General features: G+C 30.9%; 1 protein-coding gene across 6 annotated transcripts in view; it reads right to left on the bottom strand.

Annotated features, from left to right (window-relative positions):
* Positions 1–20835, bottom strand: part of LOC129958976 (microtubule-actin cross-linking factor 1-like) — a 320795-nt gene that overhangs the window by 127103 nt on the left and 172857 nt on the right. The window contains exon 1 of one of the 6 annotated variants that reach the window (XM_056071739.1): positions 15419–16448. The exons of 3 other annotated variants lie outside the window; for them this stretch is intronic. In XM_056071739.1, the coding sequence (XP_055927714.1) occupies positions 15419–16408 (990 nt within the window). In that variant the 5' untranslated portion in view covers positions 16409–16448. Of the gene's footprint in view, positions 1–15418; positions 16449–20835 lie in introns of those variants that run through there. 2 more of the 6 variants (XM_056071737.1, XM_056071736.1) reach the window with 2 other exon arrangements.

The raw sequence follows: 20835 nt of genomic DNA, 5'->3' as shown, positions 1-20835 counted from the left end.
AAAGTAGTTCGGTAATACTTAGTGATGCCATGTAAATCTTATTTTCGAATCTGCATCAATCTTTTCTTTCATGTGTACAATATCTTTATACCAGATCTGAATTCCATAAATAATCCGTAAGGTGCCTCTGAGATATATTTCGTTTAAAACTTTCAATATAACTCCCCAAGTTGCACTATATATAACTTTATCTTAAATAAAATCCAGATGTTGTGACTAAGACAGTTAAAAATCTAAACCCAGACTAAGATATTTAATCTCTGTAATTTATGTTCTTACCTTGTAACAGAAATAGTGTCTTTATTGAAACCTTCTTTGGGAAGACAATTATACCGATTTAGTCGTGTTAATTTCAAGGCCGTGTCTAACCGTCCAGCTATCCACAATTTTGCGATTTCCGATATACGTATATAATGATATCTCAATCTAAATTTTGATTAATTTCCAAATTTTATCTTAATTTGGTTCATATTAACTTCATTCTAAAATAAACTCTTATTTCTTGATCCAATTCCCACTTTTTATTTAATTAATTATACACGCGCTCCATAAAACTGCTCACTTTAGCATTTTCTCACGCTCCGAGCGAAGGGATAAAAATCCTTAATGTCCCTTGCCGAAATCGATGTGTGTCAAAGAAATCCCAATCAAAATACCAGAATAAAATATGGTCGAAAGGAAAAATTTCTGTCTCTTCTGGTCTTGTGTCGCGATGTAGACTGACGTATTTCTTACCTCTTATTCTTTGTACGTAAATTATGCCTCCCGTAGTGAAATAAATCAAAGTTTTAGAATTTTAAAAGTTTCTTCTTTTAGGCCACGCAACTGCTAAAATATGTTTACATATATATGTTTTCATTTTACACATGATAAAGCGAAGTATAGTAAAGGTTTAACCCTTCGTTACACAGGTAGGGAAAACTTACGTTGTTACACTGTTGGCGCACATTATGCGCCATTAATTTTTAAGTTATAAAGTCATATTTTTACATTATTCTATAACATGTTTTCCATGGAATACGCGAAGGGTTTCTCAAAGATTGGAGCATTTTGTACACCACCTGTGTAAGTAAGGATTAAATTACATCGCAAATGAAGTAAATTGGTACAAACTTTTTTTCAAAGCCCCCTAAAATTTGAAATAACGCAATTTACATAAGAAATTCTCATAAAAAATTTACAGGGAATAAGAAGGGGATTAGACTTTTCAATTTGAGGAATTTTCGTGAGCTACGTATGTTTAAGAAATAAAGTTTTTTTTTTTTTTTTTTTTTTTAAATCCCAGATCAAGATATGATTTACGACGTCACTTTCAAAACAATTTACTTTTTTTTTTCTGAATGCAAAAACTTAATTACCAAAATGTCAAAACAAGGAAGAAAAGTTCTTAAATTACCTTATTAGCATTCCTTTAATAACATTTTTCAATTTCGTAACTTTTAACCTGTACAAAGAAAAAGTTGAAATATCTTTTGATCAGAGGATTTTAGAACCGGTCTTTTAACTATTTCTAGCTAACAAGGCGTGGTGATTTCTCACATTGAAGACAAAAAAAAAAAAAAAAAAATAGAAATAAATATATATATGAAAATTATACAGTATTATGCACAAATAGAATAACATAAAATGCTTCAAACCGCAAAAAACGAATAAGTGTGACGCCCGCAACAATTGTTTTTAAACGAGAATCATTTCCAAGATCGTCAAAAAGATTAAAAGAATTTGAAGCGAAGGTATTTAAATTTAGGGAAGGGTTAAGTGGCGCTATAAATTGCCTTTCTTCAGATAACATATCGCCAGAATGTAGTTTCTACCACAGAATAATGCATGATAAATGAAGCGCTTGATTGTTCAAGGTGAACTGCTTTCTTAAAAACTATCCCCAAGCGAACCAATTATTAAGAGAGGTCTGTAATGTTTTAGTAAATATTTATCAGCCAAGTTACAACAGTTTCAGTATCTTGAGACGAATCTTCGTCTGAACTTGAATCAGAAAAATGAATTTCAAATTAAACGTAGATAATTGATTTGTGTATTTGATAATGGTCTTCTCTACTTTCAAGAATGAAAGTATATCATCTTCCACAATGGTATTTCAAAGGCATATCTTAAATCAATAAAAAAATTCATAAATTTTTCACAATTTTCAATTGTTGATATAAAGTTTAATATTTTTAATAACATTTAACAAAATCACAGAACTAATGCTCAATTTATTTTTGGCAACTGAAATTCATTATTTGGATGTATTATTTCCAGTAGTTATTTAATTTTAAATCAAAGGATAAGTTAAAACTCCTAAAAATGCATTAGTGTGCTTATAAACTTCAAGCTATATTAACCACGAGTAGTTAAATACTCCCCTCCCCCCAAATAGTGTAATGCTCAATAAATGTGAAGTTCAAAATAAAAAGTACCAAATCTGCTTATATTTCTATCATTAATAAAATTATTGTTTTGGGCTAACATTTATATCACTTAATTTAAATATTTATGCAACAAATAAAAAAAAATATTTTTTTTTCCAGTTTGTTCCTTGAATATAGCACTGATTTTTTAATGAAAGAAAAATGTGTACAAAATTATGCCCACTTTGAACTGGTCAGGAATATCACATACTACAAAAACAAAGGATATATCTAAATAAATATAAATGCAAAAGATTTTAGAAATCAGATGGCTCAAATTTAAGAAATTCATATCTATGGCAGTATTTTACCTCCCCCCCCCCAAAAAAAAGAAAAAACAAGAGTGAGGTTTATGAATTTGACTACCGTGGGAAAACAGAACGAAAATCCCGCTATCATGAATGAAAAATGATAAATATTTTGAATTCACAGAATAAAAGAGAATAAAACATCTGTAATAAAAACTCAAGAACACTTATTTTTTAATGTAAGAGGAAGAATTATACAAAGTAGAGTTTTTCTTTAATTTTTCAAATAATAATAATAATAAATTTCGTCAAATACTCCAATTTGCAGACGAAATAATTCTCAGAACATTTAAACGATTTAAAATTTTAGGGGGGGGGCATCTCATTCACTAATGCGAAATTAACATTCAGAAATTGTAGGGCATGACTGAAAGTTTTTCGTTCTCATACACGACTCCTTTTTTCATAACAATGATTTCATGGTCCCATTTTCACCCCAACATTCCTTCCGCAACCTCAAAATGGGACAATAAAAGAATAACGTACCAATTAATAACAAAGTGAACTGAAATTCTGTTATTAATCAATTGATAATGAAATTCTGTTACTAAGCAATTAATGAAATAATTTCATTTCAATGCAATCAGTCATTTGTCAAATTTCAATAAAACGTTTTACAATAAGATTACCTAGATTATTTCTTAATTCTAAATATTTAAAAAGTAAGTTTTAAACTAAACATATTTAATGCGATATTGAAGATTATGTCAGAAATAATTCATGCGGAAGTTTTCAGATCTGTATATTATTCTATTCGACTTAATTTGGGGTCCATAGTTTTTGAACCATGGCATATTATTTATTTATATATTATATATATAATTTTCTAACCAGAAGGCAGTTTCGAAGACAGTGAAGAGACTTTCGATTTCTTGTCATCGTTTTATTTCATCTCGGAGAAGCACGCATTATTTACAAGCAGGAACGACGAACACACAGAACGACACAAAGCGAAAAGAAGAATTGATGGAAAACTGATGAACATTTTATACCTGGTCTAATATAATATGAGATTTCTGACACGTGTCATTTCTAATTGGAATTTCTTACACGGGTCGACCTTGACAAGAGAAACAAGGGACTTCACTCGACACGTGGAACCGATGCGCAGTCATTTTTACAAAGCTTCATTTGAATTAATTAGAAAGAAAAAGTGGAATAAGATCAGGAAGTAAGAGAATATTTTAGAATGACTTTGACATGGGCTGAATTAGGTTAAAAACTTAGGAAATTAATTAGGATTAAATTAAGTTTTAAAATATCATTACACACACACACACATTATATATATATATATATATATATATATATATATATATATATATAAATGAGGTTGAATGTTTCAAGCATTGTGATGATTTAACAAAATTTGTAAATTCAGTAAAAGTAAATTATAAAATTAACGATAATGATATCATTACAACACCAGAAAAAATACACATGCTGGAATTTACATCACGCAAATTAAATGGCAGTAAAATATATCTAAACTAATAAAAATTCAGAAAATGGATACCAATTTACTACATCATTTATATCACAAAAATGTATAAAAACGACTGATTCTAACCCTTTTCACTCGAAAAAGTAATTGAATGCAAAATTAATCACCTGATACAAGGGCTTGTTTATTGCTCCAAAAAATAAAAATATATATAATTGTTTTAAGTTTGAATTTCCCCCAAAATTAATCTACATCTTCTTATCCCTCTCTAGGTATTTTTAACATTCATAATTGAAAAATAAATAAAACGTCAAAATGATGCACCGTCTTGAATGGTGAGTGAGAGGCACCATCTGAGTGCAAAGGGTTAAAAATACAAGAAAAGTGCCTCATATGTTGGCGACCGGTTTGAAATACCTAAATTCTCACTTCACAGAAAAATTAATCAATCAGCAAAACATATCTTAGCCAAATATTCCGATGTACGAATTTTAGATTATTAGTAATCATCCTGCTAGATTCCATATCTCTATGATCTAATGTATTATTGTGCAACAACCGACAAAAGTATATGAAGGTTTATTACAGACAGAAGTATCTGACATACAAAAGTATATGAAGGTTTATTACAGACAGAAGTATGTGACAGATAAAAGTATATGAAGGTTTATAATTTCTTTCTATAAAAGGGTTCATTCACAAATTATTTTCAAATAGTAAACTGACTCTACCCGATTTTTAGGAACTCCAGTAACAATTTAATGAAATGAATTTTTAATTTGATAAGACGGAAAATATATTTTTTCGGAAGAGTAGGACGAAAACCAGAGAAGGATATTACAACGGATGTAATAGGAAATTTCATTCCTTTCAAAAAGAAAAAAAAAACACATTTTAATAAGAATTGCTCATGCAATACAAATACCCACCGACGAATTATCTCGTTCACCTAGCACAGTGCGTGACCGACTAAGAAACATAATCTGTGGAATGTATATTCGTTTTGCGATAGCGAAGAGTTAGGATTGCATTAAGCATTATTTACATACACTTTTTACATTATATAATTTACTTATAATGCTGCTCAGAATATATAGTATTGTTTATAGCGTATTCAAAAGCGCAAAGTATAGCCAATACGACTTCCATATGCGGCTATACAAAAACTTGATATAGTAGATAGACACTTGATATAGTTGATAGACAATAAACCTGCCAAAGCCCTTTACATTCGGATGACTCCTTTCAAGCACCATTCAATATGGTGCATCCTATTAATGTTTCATTCGATTATTTTTTTAAATTTTCATTGTTAAAAGGTAATAACTACAGAGTGATTAGATGTAGATTAATTTTTCGGGGAAAATCAATTCAAAACAATAACATACATTTATTTTTTGGAGCAAATAAACAAGTGCTTTTACTATGCGAATAATTATGAATCGAGTTATTTTTTCTCGTGCAACAGATTAATATTTAAAAAAAAGTTTATATGCATAGGAAAGAATATACATCTAGAGTAGGGTTATTTCCAACTGAAAACGAAACAGTGGTGGTCCAGTGGCTAAGGTCAAGCTATTTCCAACTAAACACAGCACCTGAGTGATCTAGTCATAGTTTAGTTATACTAACGTCCCGTTTTAAAGCAACACTAGGGCTATTTTGGGATGGACCTCGTACTTTTAAACTGCGGTTAGATGACGAGGGTGACACTTGAGCTGGCACTCCCCTAACCAAACCTCCATACCACACTAGCGGGAGGACATTTGGCTCCGACGGATTTAACGTGCACCAGATCTGCTTACACGACGGTTCTTCGGTGGAATCGAGTTTCGAACCCGAGACCTTACCACCAGGCCATTTCATCCCTCATTGTGGTCTAGTCATAGTGTTTCGGCTGTAGGACCTAAGTGCAGCAAATTCACGACAGGAGTCTGTCAAAGTTTTCGTTACGATTAAAATACTCCTGAGAATGCGGCGAGGAAGTTTCAAAAGTTAAGGGGTCAGGAGAAATGAGTTGCTTCAATATAATGAGGTCCATTCTAAAATTGCTCTTTTGTGACTTCAAAATGAGATGCTAATCTGATTAGGTCTAAATGAAAGGGCCGCGGTGGCCTGCTGGTAAGGTCCCGGCTTCGGAACCGAAGGGTTTCAGGTTCGTGACCCAATTCCATCTAAGAACCATTGTGTAAGCGTGTCTGGTACATCTAATTCCGTCGGGGCTAAATGTCCTCCCGCTGATGTGGTGTGGAAGTTTGGAGAGGGAAGTACCAGCTCAGGTGGCGTTCTTGTCATCTGACGACGATTGAAAATTACGAGGTCTGTCCCAAAATAGCCCTAGTGTTGCTTTAAAACGGGACGCTAATATAACTAAACTAAACTAGGGCTAAATGAAACTATTTCTGAATCGATGCAATATTGTGTAAACGATATAATGTTGCTTGTGTTAAAAGAAACAAAAAACAGAATTTTTATAAGAACATAAAACGCCGAAAGTCCTATTCCAGCAGTCCAAGATAATATATTGACACGAATTATAACTTTCTTTGACCTGAAAGTTTCTGTATGTGAATGGAAAAAAAAAAAAAAAAAAAAAAAAAAAAAAAAAAACACGAATAATTATTAAAAAAAAAATCTGTAAGGAGTTAGATTTCACTGAGAGGAAAAAAAGAGAAAATCCAGTCGCTGAGAAACAAAGAGGTCCACTTTCTTACTGAAGGGGAAGAAAGTTCAACAGAGACATGTTCACAAATATAATTATATCATTTCTTTTGTATAATAAAGGGTTTGTTACTATGTATTCGTTTTAAAGTTGAGCTTCTTTTCATCTAAAAGTTATGTGATGAAATATCTATTTCGAGAACGCCCGGAACAGTTAATAAATCACTCGTTAAACTATCAACAAACTGGACGAGACGTAGGACGAATTTGATTAGATTACTATTTATCGCAAATTTTTGACTGGAATCAGAAGAGTCAAAAATGCCAAGTCATCGAGTCATCAAAATTTACATTTCGAAATCTTGTCAGATTTATAAGAAGTTCAAATCGCATGGACATACACAGTGCGTTCAGAGATAAATATTCGAGAAATGTGTTTAGATACATACTTAAAAAGTTTGCCCTCAACGGTTAAAAACATATTCAGTAAAGTGGTGAAATTTCAGAGAAGTTTGCAAAGATAACAATGGCAATCCCCCTCCCCAGTAATACTAAAATTGTCAGAAGATAAAAAAAAATTATGATATAAAAGATAAAAAGTTACGAAATACGAAAAAAAAAATAATAATACGAAAATAAAAGATAAAAAGTTTTGTATTTTCTTCTAGAAATTAAGAAACAATAATAAATAATTATTATTTTAATAAACTTTGTTCAAGAGCCGCAATAAAAAATATATTCCGCTTTTAACAAATTTCGTATTGATTAACCTTGTTTGTGATGAAGGGGAATGAAGTAGCGTGTCATAACTGAACAACTGTACAGTTGTTCAGCTTAATGACTAAAACATTAAATAACCCTGCAGTTATACGTACATTACTGATGATAATTTTTCAAATTATCAAAGAAATTGACGACGCATAAATTAAGTAATGTGAATTGGCGCTATTTCTTTGTGCATAACTAATGAATTTATGCAGACATATCATTACCTAATAATAATTTTAGGTTAATTAAATTATTAAAATAACGTCTCGTTTTAAAGTTCATGGAAGATGAATTGCGGTTAGATAAGAACTAAATTAACAGTCGGCATCTGTCTGGCTCACGAGACCTCAAAACAACATTCAATGTTAGCAACAGGATTGACTCGGAAACAAGATGGTATAAAATACTGGAGAATGTAAAGGATGCGAACTAGAAAAAGAAATAACCGAGCACATTTCAAAGGGAAATATAGGACATGTCATGAAGAAAAACTCGAAGTAGTGATAACGAGAGCTAAATTTTTTATTTTAATTATAAATAGCTCTCTAAGTTTCTAAAATTGCTTATTGAAATATTCAGTCCACACTGGTTCTGTCTAGTGCAATCTGGTTCTTGTCTTTCATATAATCATATCAAACAATAAACACTGACTTTCCAATAACTATGCAAGAACTAAATACCAAAATTTTACTTCAATAATATTAATTTTAAAGCGACTTAAATGATAGGCTTCACAAGAAATTGTTCTTTAACAGAACAGCAAATTTCCAATCGAGACATAATTCTTGCCCAACCTTGAGATAACCAATCATTTTATAAATAATGGCTTGCATTTTAAATGCAACATTTCCTAATACATAAGACTATATTTTTAAAAAATAATAAGCCTCTTATTAAACGAATGACAGCATTACTTCATTTCTTCTTAAATGAACATTGAGTATCTAGCAATTTAAGCCGTCGATCTGTTAGAGACAGAAAACCTGGCGACTGAATTAGCCGAAAAGGACAGTGAGAAAAAGAAAAGTAGGGCGGCCGGCAGAAACGCACAGCCTTATAAGGCAAGATTGTTCTCTTGCTTCTCTACAGGTAGCGGTCCATTCAGATTGCAGTTCCTCCTCCAAAATACACAGATAAGTGACTACATTACGAAACACACACAAAAAAAAATCGATGAATCAGCATCCGTGATAGATATTTACTGAAAATGGAAAGATGAGCTTTACGCATTTGAAAAGCTGGATAAGTATAAGAATTACACCGCATGTGTGATGCGTTAAACGATTATCGCACATCTATTCAAGTATTTTCATATTTCTCGGATTGATCTTTTTACAAAAGAAGGTTTGATTTGGTTTATTTAGAATTTATGGCGCAAGGGCCATCATTTGGCTATGCTATGCTAGTTAATAATAATTCATTCAGACAGTTCCTCCTCCAAAATACACAGATAAGTGATTACATTACGAAACGCACAAAAATCGATGAATGAACATCCGTGATAGATATTTGCTACAAATGGAAAGATGGGCTTTACGCGTTTGAAAAGCTGGATAAGTATAAAAATTACACCGAATGTGTGATGCGTTAAACGATTCTCGCACATCTATTGAAGAATTTTCATATTTTTCGGATTAATCTTTTTACAGAAGCCGGTTTGATTTGGTTTATTTAGGGTTTATGGCGCAAGGGCCATTATTTGGCTATGCCATGACAGCTAATAACTTGTTTTCCACATCCTTCTTTTACAATCGTTAAGAATTTTTGTATTTCTGGGATTGATCTTTTTACAGAAGCCGGTTTGATTTGGTTTATTTAGAGTTTAAGGCGCAAAGGCCATCATTTGACTATGCTAGTTAATAATATTTTTTCCACGTCCTTCCTTTACATTCATTAAGGGTTTTTTTTTTTTTTCACCACCTACCAAAGAATATTTTGATAGAAACAGATAACAGATTTGGTTTCTTAGTATGGTTTACTTGAGGTTTATGGCGCACGACTATTGTTTGAACATGCTGGGCCAAATATAAACAAATAAAAAATTCTTGATAAAACCAAAGAACAAGAATAAAAGAATAAGTAATTATACAAAAATCCAAACGATGTAGTAAAAAAATAATTGTTATAATTTTTGCCTCTACAATGATTACGAAAGATATAGCTCAGTTGCATACTACACATACAAAGCCAAACACTTTTCATTTTCGCAGAAATCAGTTTGAAATGCGAAAAAGGACAATGAAAAATGTAAATGAAGCGAAAATACTCAGTCTGACAAGATTTGGCTATTTACGCACTTTTCTTCCCATGATAATCTAAACAGTTTTTTAAGCATACTTTTTTTTTGTTTTTGTCGAACAACTTTTCCATCTTAATTCGGAAAATGAAATGAAATAATTTTATATCCTAAACATGTGTTACAATGAATCATAGAAGGTGCATTTTATGATAATAAGGATGAATTCATCGTAAAAGTCTTGATTTCGCAATAACGAAATCTAAGCTATGCCGCAAATTTCTTAACATTTGAAGAATATACGACTTTAATCAACTGGACACATTTCATTGCATTTAATAATACGAATAAAAAGTAAGAATGAACAAATAAAATCAATTAAGAAAAAGAGCACACGAATTAACACACGCATTGCAGTTTCAAGCATCAAACTGAAGCCATGAGGAGTGTTTAACCTAAACCCACCAAGAGCACTTTAAGGACATTTTTAGTAAAAAGGTAAAGTATGTGTACTTTCGGCAGATATAAAAAATCCTTTCCAGGAAAACCTTTAAATACTCTTGTTAGAATGCAAATATTTGTCTACGTTTGCTCAACAGGTTTAAGTTGACGCACTTGCAGGAATATAATGACTACTTTACTAAAAGGTAAATAAATCGGACATTATTTACATGAAGCTATAGCCTTATGATAGTCTAACTTTTCTAGAATCTTGCATATAAACAGACAATTACCACTTGAATTTGCGCACCTTCTGAGAAAAAAAGAAATCTGTTTGCTCAAACATGAAGCAAAATTGTCTTGAAATAGTAAAAATTAAAAATTTGATTATGTATACGTTTCACATCATTAGAATTCGCAGAATATTGATGAAAAAAATAATTAAGGTACAAAGCAAAGCTAAAATTAATTTTTGAGTTCAAGGTATTCATAAGAAAATTAAATTAATTCATAAGAATAGATATTTAACATTATTTTCGTCGGAAATTCAGTTTCAAATCTAAATTCAGCTTCGCGTTAGCAAATTTTCCATTTATTATCTGTTTTCAATAAAATTTAAAATTACATTTGGAAGTAATTTCGTTTTAACCTATATGATTGAATTAAGAATATTAAATAAAATAAAAAAAGTTTTTAATCAACATTTTTTTTTTTTTTGCAGGGATGAAACTAAGGCAAAGAATAGTTTTGAATATATATTATATATATTCAATTGGCTTTGATTTATACACGCCATGTATATGAGACAAAAGCTGAAATGAGTTACATGGGGTGATTAGAACTCAAATATTTATATCCCGCGCAATATATTGATGAAAAGGTAATATGAATGACAAATATTCGCTGTATGTTATCAGAGTATCCTAGCAAAATGACGTATGTTAAAAATACATACAGCAAAACACTTTTTTGAAATAACAGCTGGAAACACAAGCTATGCAATGCATTTTGTGACAACAAAATGTAGCAAGTGTTTTGCATCAATAAAATTATTTGACTAATTTGATATTCGACGTTTTGACATAACAGTGACGATATAGGAAAACGGGTGAATAAAAAAGAGAGACAGACAATGAAAGAAAGGCAATAGTCCCTAATACAAACATGATGTTATCGTCCTCTTGTAAAAATTCGACCACAATCGTGATGTATATTAATTAGAATAGTACGTGATATGAGAATGAAATGATAATTATCACAAACATACAAATTTTAATTTAATTTCCGCATATAAAATAAAATGTTTAAGAACTTTAAGGTAAAATTAAAATAATAATAATAATAATTTTATTTGACGTTCTAAGGATCAACTTTCTCTCTCAACACTATTATAAGTAGAAATATTTTATTTAAAAGAATCAAGTTTTAAAAATTAAGACTGTATTCAGAAATCTTAAACAAGAGATTAACGGTTTAAGAAAAAGTTACCATTTTAATACCAAAATTTACAAACTGATATGATATACTCAAATCCAAGCAAAAGCAATGTAAAATGTTATCGAATATATCTACAACAGTCTTTTCATCAAGAACAATTTTTTTAAAAGTAAAATAAAAGCGTGATTGGAATAAATAAGGCTTTATCAAAAAATAATCCGGGACAAAATTAAATTTCAGAATCTTTACAATCTAGCACGGCATTCCCTTGAAATTTCTCAGACAGTTGTTCCTGACCTTGGGTGTTTAGGTATTCGTCCGTTTTTCATTCTGAAACAATGCCTTGTAGCAGCTCTGTCACGACGACGAGAAAATTCCCCTGAAAGCTACATTCAATCCCAATTCTTCGCTTCAGAAAAGAAGCGTTTTACGTTCTTACACAATTTCATCTTATAGAGAAGAAAGAAAAGAAAAGAAAAGAAATCTTAACACACAGTATTACAGCGATCAAAATAAAAGTGAATGTTACTGGAGAAATAAAAGCATGCAAGGACTGTTTAGTTCTTCACTTTGATCAAAATGCTACAACTCGGCAAGCATATCGCAAAATTCAACTCGAGTGAACTGATGGTATCCACATAATGCAAAAATTTAGGGGCGAATGATTAATTATTCATTTTCAGGTTGTAATTCAAAATTTCAATGATGCAGAAATTTGGATTTTTTTATTCACTATCATGAAATAACTAATGTGTCACTTCCATCACTACGAAAGTAAATAAACCATTACAGCAATAGTCTGCAGTTCAGAAAATTGTAGGTTTTAACTACATTAGAGGGCAAATCTGAAAACTCAAGTAAGTTTTCGTATGAAAAAGTTTAATGAAATGTCATTAAATGATTTACTTAACATTCTGCAATTCATAACAAATGAAACCAAAAACTAACCAAATATTAGGGAGAAAACGCCATGAAATAAATCCCAGTTATTATTTAAAGAAACATCCACACGACTGTAGCTAATTAAAACAAATGTTAGGACAGTAGTGGCAGAATATGTCAGAATTCGCTATTTAAGTTTATGAAATTTATTCTATACTATTGAATACAAACACACATTTCTACGCAAAGGCTAAGTTTCCCGAAGACTTTGTAAGAAGCTGCAAGCTAATAATTGATTATTTTCTTACATAACACTTTGCAAAATTAAAAGCGTAAAGAAAATTATAGTATAAATTTCAAAAGAAATGATTACCATTTGCTACAAAAATAAAAATGTTAAATCTGCCGTTAAAATTTACATATTCTTGGATTGCATGTTTTATTCACATATTTTAGAAATTTATTTATTTATGTATTCAGAAAAAGTGCTGTCATTTTTTTCAAGAGCTAGTTGAAGGTAAGCAAAGATGCACTTCAAAGTAAAAATCTTGCATGCAATGCAAATGACATTGAGAAACCATTTAAAAATAATTTAATAATTTTTTTTAAAGTATGAATTTATAAATGCAGATTGTTTTTATTTAGTAATTATTAAAGTAATTCATGTGACAATCAATGACAAAGATTTTAAAGAATTTTCATTATACCTATAAAATGAACAGAAAATTTGGAATTCAAGAAAAAGTTACGAGAATACTGAATTTACTAAAACTAAATTCGGAGTTATTAAATTTTGGAAAAATAATTTACAGTAAAGTATTTTTCCAAAAATGAGAGTCTTTGGAAACCAAATAAATATTAGTTAAAAAATGAAATATCAAGGAGGCCTTTTAAGCTATGAATTTGTAAAGAAAATTCTATGCCGGTGAAATTATTTTATATGATACCTTATACATGGCTGATCATCAAAAATGTTTAAATATTAACGTAGGCGTGTACCAATGATGACTAATGTCAAATGTTTCTTTGACAGTCAATAGAATATAAGTACAATATATTTCATAAATTAAACTTAAAAGCTAAACCTTATAAAAAGTAAATTTCAGCTTATTAAAGATTTTTTGCTAATAAAACCGAGAGGTATGCATATATTTGTAAGCCACTTATGTACCGACTGCGCTTTCATGTGTGACACATGCTGGCATCATTACGTTAATGAGGCACTTATCATTGAAAAACAGAGTTACTTAACATTTCATTACAATAAAAGAAGATACATATATAGGTTAATAGCATTATCTAATAAAATCTTCACAGTCTGAAAGTGTAAAGTTTCAATTTCTGAACAGCCGCTATTGAAGGGAGTTATAACCAAGGGTTTATTGATGACTCAGACACCCCACGCACGAGCTGGACTTGACCGACTCAATTTCGCGAGGACATCCAACACGAGAAGAAATGAGGGCACTTAAAAAAAAAGGAAAAGAAACTTCCAAGGAACACCCACGTTTTACCTTACACATTGCACCACTTTATAGACACCTTCACCAGCTGTTCAAACTGCTTATGCAAGATTTTTAACATTGCAGTAAAGAATGGCAAAAAAATGTTCAGGAATGAAGGTGGAAATATGAACGAATGGAGATGAAATAACAAATGAGAAATCTCAGTCAATAAAAGCATATTTTATGACATTTAATATATTCCCGAGAATTCATAATGGATAAAAAGAAGTGCCTTTTATGAAACTAAATTTTTCAAAACATTACAACGAGACTGAAGAAATTGTTGCCGTCAGAGTAAATATAAGGCACAGAAAAGAAACGAAGATATATGCTAAAGATTTCGCAGCCTCATAACGATCGTAAAACTGAAAATGACATTTATGCTGTCTCAAAGCAATAAAATATTTTCCACATTATTCAAAGAGCTGCGATTTTGTGAATTAGTTATTTTTATGATTCAAAATTGAATAATAACAATAATAAAGAGAAAACTGGCAAACAGTTCATTTTTTATTTTAAATTCAATTCTTACTGGAAACTGATCTGCCCTTATTTAAAATTAAGTATTCTACAGATAATAAATTAAAAGAAGTAAGCTGCAAAACGATGAAACAATCGAATTTATACCAGAAACATTCCATTACAGAAATCAAAATATTTTGAAGTAAAGCGTATTGGGGTTAATGCAAATGAGGATTGCTTTGCGGTTGAAAACCACATGCAGACAGTAGTATCTTTAAAAATGATTTCACTGCAGTAATTCACGGAAATGCATTTCAAAACATCTCAGCAGCTGAAATCGCCGGTTAACGTTGTTTTGAATATGCAACCACAACAGAATGAGAAATCAAACAGTATGACAGCCCAATAGTTTTAAATAATTTTTGCGATGAATGTTTTTTTTTTTTTTTTTTTTTTTCTAGAGGAGGTTGGGAGACGGAGAGATATTTTGATACAGTTTTAGATTTTCAAATTCTTAGATATTTAATATATATACTACGTATATTCTTAATTCATTTTGAAAAAATAGTGAAATGATCTTTAAGAAATTTAAATTTTATGTAGAAAATATTCCACACTAAGTAAGTATTATACATATTTTTTTTTTATAATTCTATCTATCTATTCCCGTTATTAACATTATTTATCACATTTCATAAAGGAAAAATTTATTTATATACAATTATTTTTCATTTTTGGAATTCATAAGCATGAGGAGTACGAAAAAAGTTTTTTTATGATATTTTTAAAATTATCAATTAATTCTTTGTAGCTGATATAAAGTACATCATTATTATGAAAGCAAAATTAATAAAAATGATCACTACCTTCGTTTTCTTGGAGGGTGAAGAGACCAGTTTTGTAGTGGTTCGAGTGACAGTTCGCACCTGTGGGGCAGCCTTGGAGGAGGTGACCGTAGTTTCGGTGACCGTTTTATTATTACCAGGTGAAGAGGAGCTCACTTGCTTGACCACACGAGTGGTGTGAACAGTGCGAGATTCTCCTGAACTTTTAGTTGTCTTCTCGGGGGATGCAACACCATCAGATTCTTCCCGGGTTACGACGCGGGTTCGAACCAACGGCTCTCCAAATTCCTGGCGCGATGTCACTACTCGGGTTCGAACTATAGGCTCCCCGGGCTTCTCCTCTGACGTAATGACACGGGTTCGAACTATAGGCTCCCCGGACTTCTCCTCTGACGTAATGACACGGGTTCGAACTATAGGTTCTCCAGACTTCTCCTCTGACGTTACGATACGGGTTCGAACCACGGGCTCACCAGATTCCTGGCGTGATGTGACAACTCGGGTTCGAACAATCGGCTCGCCAGATTTCTGTTCCGAAGTTATGATACGGGTTTGGACAATAGGTTCACTGGATTCTTCTCTACTTGTTACGACACGGGTTCTCACTACTGGTTCGCCGGATGTTATAATTCGGGTCTGGACTATAGGTTCACTGGATTCTTCTCGGGACGTTATGGTACGGGTCATAGTCGTGCGAACTATAGGTTCACTAGGCTCATCTCGGGACGTTGTAGTACGGGTCGTCGTTCGAACGACGGGCTCACTCGATCCCTCACGGGATGTTGTAACACGGGTCGTTCGGACAGTAGGGCCCGACCCCTCTCGGGAAGTGACAACCCGAGTGGTGCGGACAATGGGCTCGCTTGACTCTTCTCGTGTGGTCATAACACGGGTCCGACCGGACGGATCCCCCGATTCCACACGGGAAGAAACGACTCGGGTTCGAACTGTTGATTCTCCCGGCTGGGAGGACATGACACGGCTGCGGCGATCGCTGCTCGAGGATTGCATGACCCTTCACGGAGGGTAACGAATCTGAGACTGACAGAAGGCGCACGAGCGTCTCTCAAGGAAACTCGCCGGCCTACGGCGAAGTGAAACCGGCCCACACACTTCTCTCTCGAATCACTCGCCACTGATATCGGTTTCTCTTTTTGAACTGTCAGAGCGTTCGGATCATTTGGAAACAGAAGTAAGGATAAAGAGATAGTTTGCCTTTTATAGAAAGGGGCAGGGTCAAATGGTACTTTTAAACGTAAAGATAGTTCACGATTAGATATCGGAATCGTCGTGCGGCATGAGCCTAAGAGACAGATCAAATTATATCTATTTTAATAAAATATACCTATATATTCATTAGGAGAAATATGCCTTTTTAAGATACCTGTGTTTGGAATTAATCGTTTGAAATACATTTTAAACTACTTTTATGTTTGAATTTTCGAACTATTAGGAGAAATATGCATTTTTAAGATGTCTGCGTTTGGAATTAAACAATGTTTTAAAGTATTTACATTTTTGAATTTTCGAACTGTTAGGAGAAATATGCATTTTTTAAGATGTCTGCGTTTGGAATTAAACAATGTTTTAAAGTACTTATATTTTTGAATTTTCGAACTATTAGGAGAAATATGCATTTTTAAGATGTCTGCGTTTGGAATTAAACAATGTTTTAAAGGTACTTATATTTTTGAATTTTTAATTTATTAGGAGAAATATGCATTTTAAAAGTATTTGCGTTTAAAATTAATCTTTTGGAAAATGTTTTAAAATATTTACATTTTTGAATTTTTGATTTATCAGGAGAAATATCCATTTTTAAGACATATACGCTTAAAATTAATCTTTTGAAAAATGTTTTAAAGTACTTTCGGTTTTGAATTTTTGATTAAAATAAATAGGGGAATAAAAGAACATCAATGACATGAAAATATAACAGTAAGAGAACAAAAGTTTTTCGAAAATGGGAAGAAATATGCTTTTGTAGGGGGAGTCTAAAATGTGGTATAAAACAAAAACCTTCTAGTTAGAAATTTATCAAAATTTCGCAGATAAGAAATTTTTACCTAGCTACAGAACTAAAAAATAAGCTTTCTTTCTATCTAGTCATAAAATAATAACTGATAAATAACATGAAATTTTCAATTCCTTCGGATTATAAAGCATTAAAAGAACATTAAAATCCCCTTTTTTTTTAATGAAGAGATCGTTTATTTTGTAATACAGGAACTGCAGAACATATTGAGAAATTATTATATCAAATTTGAACAAAAAAATATGCAATAGATTTTAATTTATGAGTTTTTTGTAAGATTTTACCAAAATTTAAAATTTAAGAAAATAGCATTTAAAGATGCAAGATAGTATTAACAAAGTAAATTACGCAAATATAAAAAAGAATGTAACTTTCCAAAGAATAAACGCAGAAACAAAATTCAAACGGTTTTGTAATGAAAACCGTTTAGCATTTAAGATTATAGAGTTTTAAAAAAATTCGGTAATTTCGACAAAAATTACTTTTCAATATAGTCAGTTAATTAAATTTAGCATTTTATAATTTTTGCAAATGAATTTAGAAAAGCAAAAATTGACTCGTGTTGGAAAATTTATTTTCAAAAATTACTTCTCCCACGAAGAAAATTTTTCTATTTCATATATCATATCTCCCAATACAAAATTTAATCAACTTTTTCATTTGGTGCTCTGTATTCCATGAAAATTTTTTGCGCAATCCCAAAGACTGAAAATAATTAAGAAAATGAAGATATAACCAATAACTGAAACTAAATTCATTTTAAAGTACTTTTTTTTCTTTAATTTCATTTTTTTTTTCAAAATTAGCTTTAGGCAAAATTTTGCTTAAAACTTTATATGCAAAAATGATTGCTTAAAGCTTTATTTGTGCTGTTATATGCAGGAAATAGCTTTTTCCTGCATATAACAGTGTGAACAAAATAACAAGATGGTGAATAACCGCAATGAATATTTTAATAGCCATTTTACGACTAAACAAAAATAAATATTAGAGTTTTCAGTTCATTATTTATGAACTAAAGCTTTAACTTATGTCAAAACATTGAATATTTCTTTGCAGGACGATAATGTTTTCAGACTGACATTTTTTTCTGTAAATAGCTCGATGTAAAAATCGTTACGCACAGAATGCTCCGCCTGATGCAATCAAGCAAAAAAGACACGCCAGACGAATATAACCCAAAACATTACCATGCTGCAATGTTTCGAACTAGATTTAATTTTTTAAAAAAAAATCAAAGCGGGGGGGGGGGATCCTCAATTTTCCAATACTTAACAACATTTTAATTTGTAAAGACTATGTTGTTACTTATTTATCCTCATATTTTAAAATAAATTAATAGAATTTAAGATTTTCATAAGTTCCAATTTTTGCCTAATATTAAAGGTTAAGTAAAAGTGATGAAGTTGAATCAACGATAACTTTTGATTTATTTAGCGACTTAAAAGTTAAAGGATATCGAATACTTGGTAGCAAAATTATCGGAATTTTAACTATATATAGGTCAACATTACTTGTAACTGTTATGAAAGGATAAAAACTTCAATGCTCAAATATATATGAATTACATAAAATAAGTATACTCAAATTAGATAATTACAATTGAGCAAATTTTTATTGCACAGATGGATGTTGCTGCTATACGAAACTCAGGTCTTTCTTCCGTTTCGGTATTAATAATTTTACATATACCTAAATCTGATTAACAATTTATTTTCATAACTGTATCTGCATTTTTTGCTTTTGATATAATTTAATTGTAATGCATATAAAAATATTTGCAACTAGCTTAGAAAATTTCCAGAATTTTCTTTTCATTGAATAAATTTATTAACTAATATAAAAAGAGATTCTAAATTGCCAATGAAATGAATGCGAATAAAAGATTATAAAGTTTTAATTAGATAAATTTTATATAGTAGGAGGGAAAATGTCAAAATTCAGGTCAAACTAGGTATTTATTTATCGTGATTAATAAAAGAACATTTCAAAAACAGAATTCGAGAGTAAATTTAAAAAATTAGTTTTTTTAAACGAGAAATTTTTGTTAACGAAACACTGTTAAATAAAAGTAACATTGAACATACAGAGCAGTATTTAAGGAAACATAAATCAGTATTTTAACTCTATATCTTGGTTACAAGATAATGTTTGGTTACAATATAATGAGTACAGTTTAGGATCAGAATCCAGCTATTATGAATGAGTTTGTATCTTTAATGTGAGCAAAACACCATCAACGAGCTCACATTAAAGATACAAAAATGTTTATAGTGAGTAAAAATTAAGTAAGCTTTCTTATAGGATAAACTTTGAAATTGAGGGGGGGGGGCGGAAATTTCGTGCCATTTTTATCAATGATCTCATAAGAAGAATTAAAGTGTGGAAAAAATGACAAAATTTTGAAGTGGAATATTATTGCATGCATAACATATGTATGGAAAACATACGGTGGTATGCTTCAAGTTTTCAGAATTTTCAAGGAGAATAAGTCTGAAAAAATTCCTACAAAATTACACTCATCAGAAACTGATTATATCATTATAATAACAAAATTTGGAGTTAAGTTTTTGATTCTGAAACATGCAAACACTGTTTCTTTATTATATTTTACTCTATTACGATTCACTTATAATAAGATCAATTAGAGCAACAACATTCACGCATTTTTTTTTTTGTTATAGCAGATTTAAAACTGTATTTGCATGGATTACATTTTTACTTTATATTAATTTTGAATAATTAATCAACGCAATAATTTACTCATTACATTTTTGTTTCAATTATGAAAATAAAAATCACTGATTATTAAATTATACTAATTATAAAATTTCTAAATAGACTTTTATATATTATTAATACTTAAAATTATAGATTTATACACACGTGGGGTACAGAGAAAATGAAAATATGAACGGTGAAAGTATTCTAAATGTGAGATAGAACACAACATATATGGACATATTTATTAAAAAGTGTTCCACAATGCAGAGCTGTGGTGGGTTTTTGTCTACAGGCATTAATCTTCATTCTTTCAGTTCGCATATCCAGCTGCGTTAAACATAACATTACTTTCTAGCAAATAAGATGACAACTATCATTTTATTCGAAAATAAGCATGAAGCACTGGCGTGTGTTTACAGAAATGCTAAGTTAATCATCGTCCACAAAGGGGTAAAAAAATATTTCTATCGCTTTAAACTTCAATGGACACTCATTTGTTTTCATTTCACAGATTCCCTGGCCTTTAAGACCGATTTGTTTTAATGTAATGCTACATTAAGACACTAAACGAAGTAAAGACGTGACAAGATCTCAGACATACTTTAATTTTCCGAGCTCTTAAGTTAGAAACGCTGCAGCAAACGCTTTATCTTGTATGCCAAGCTGCTATGTAACATGC

This window comes from Argiope bruennichi, chromosome X1, assembly GCF_947563725.1.
Source record: "Argiope bruennichi chromosome X1, qqArgBrue1.1, whole genome shotgun sequence".
NCBI classification, from domain to species: Eukaryota; Metazoa; Arthropoda; class Arachnida; order Araneae; family Araneidae; genus Argiope; species Argiope bruennichi.
This window is presented reverse-complemented; position numbering and strand designations above follow the sequence as displayed.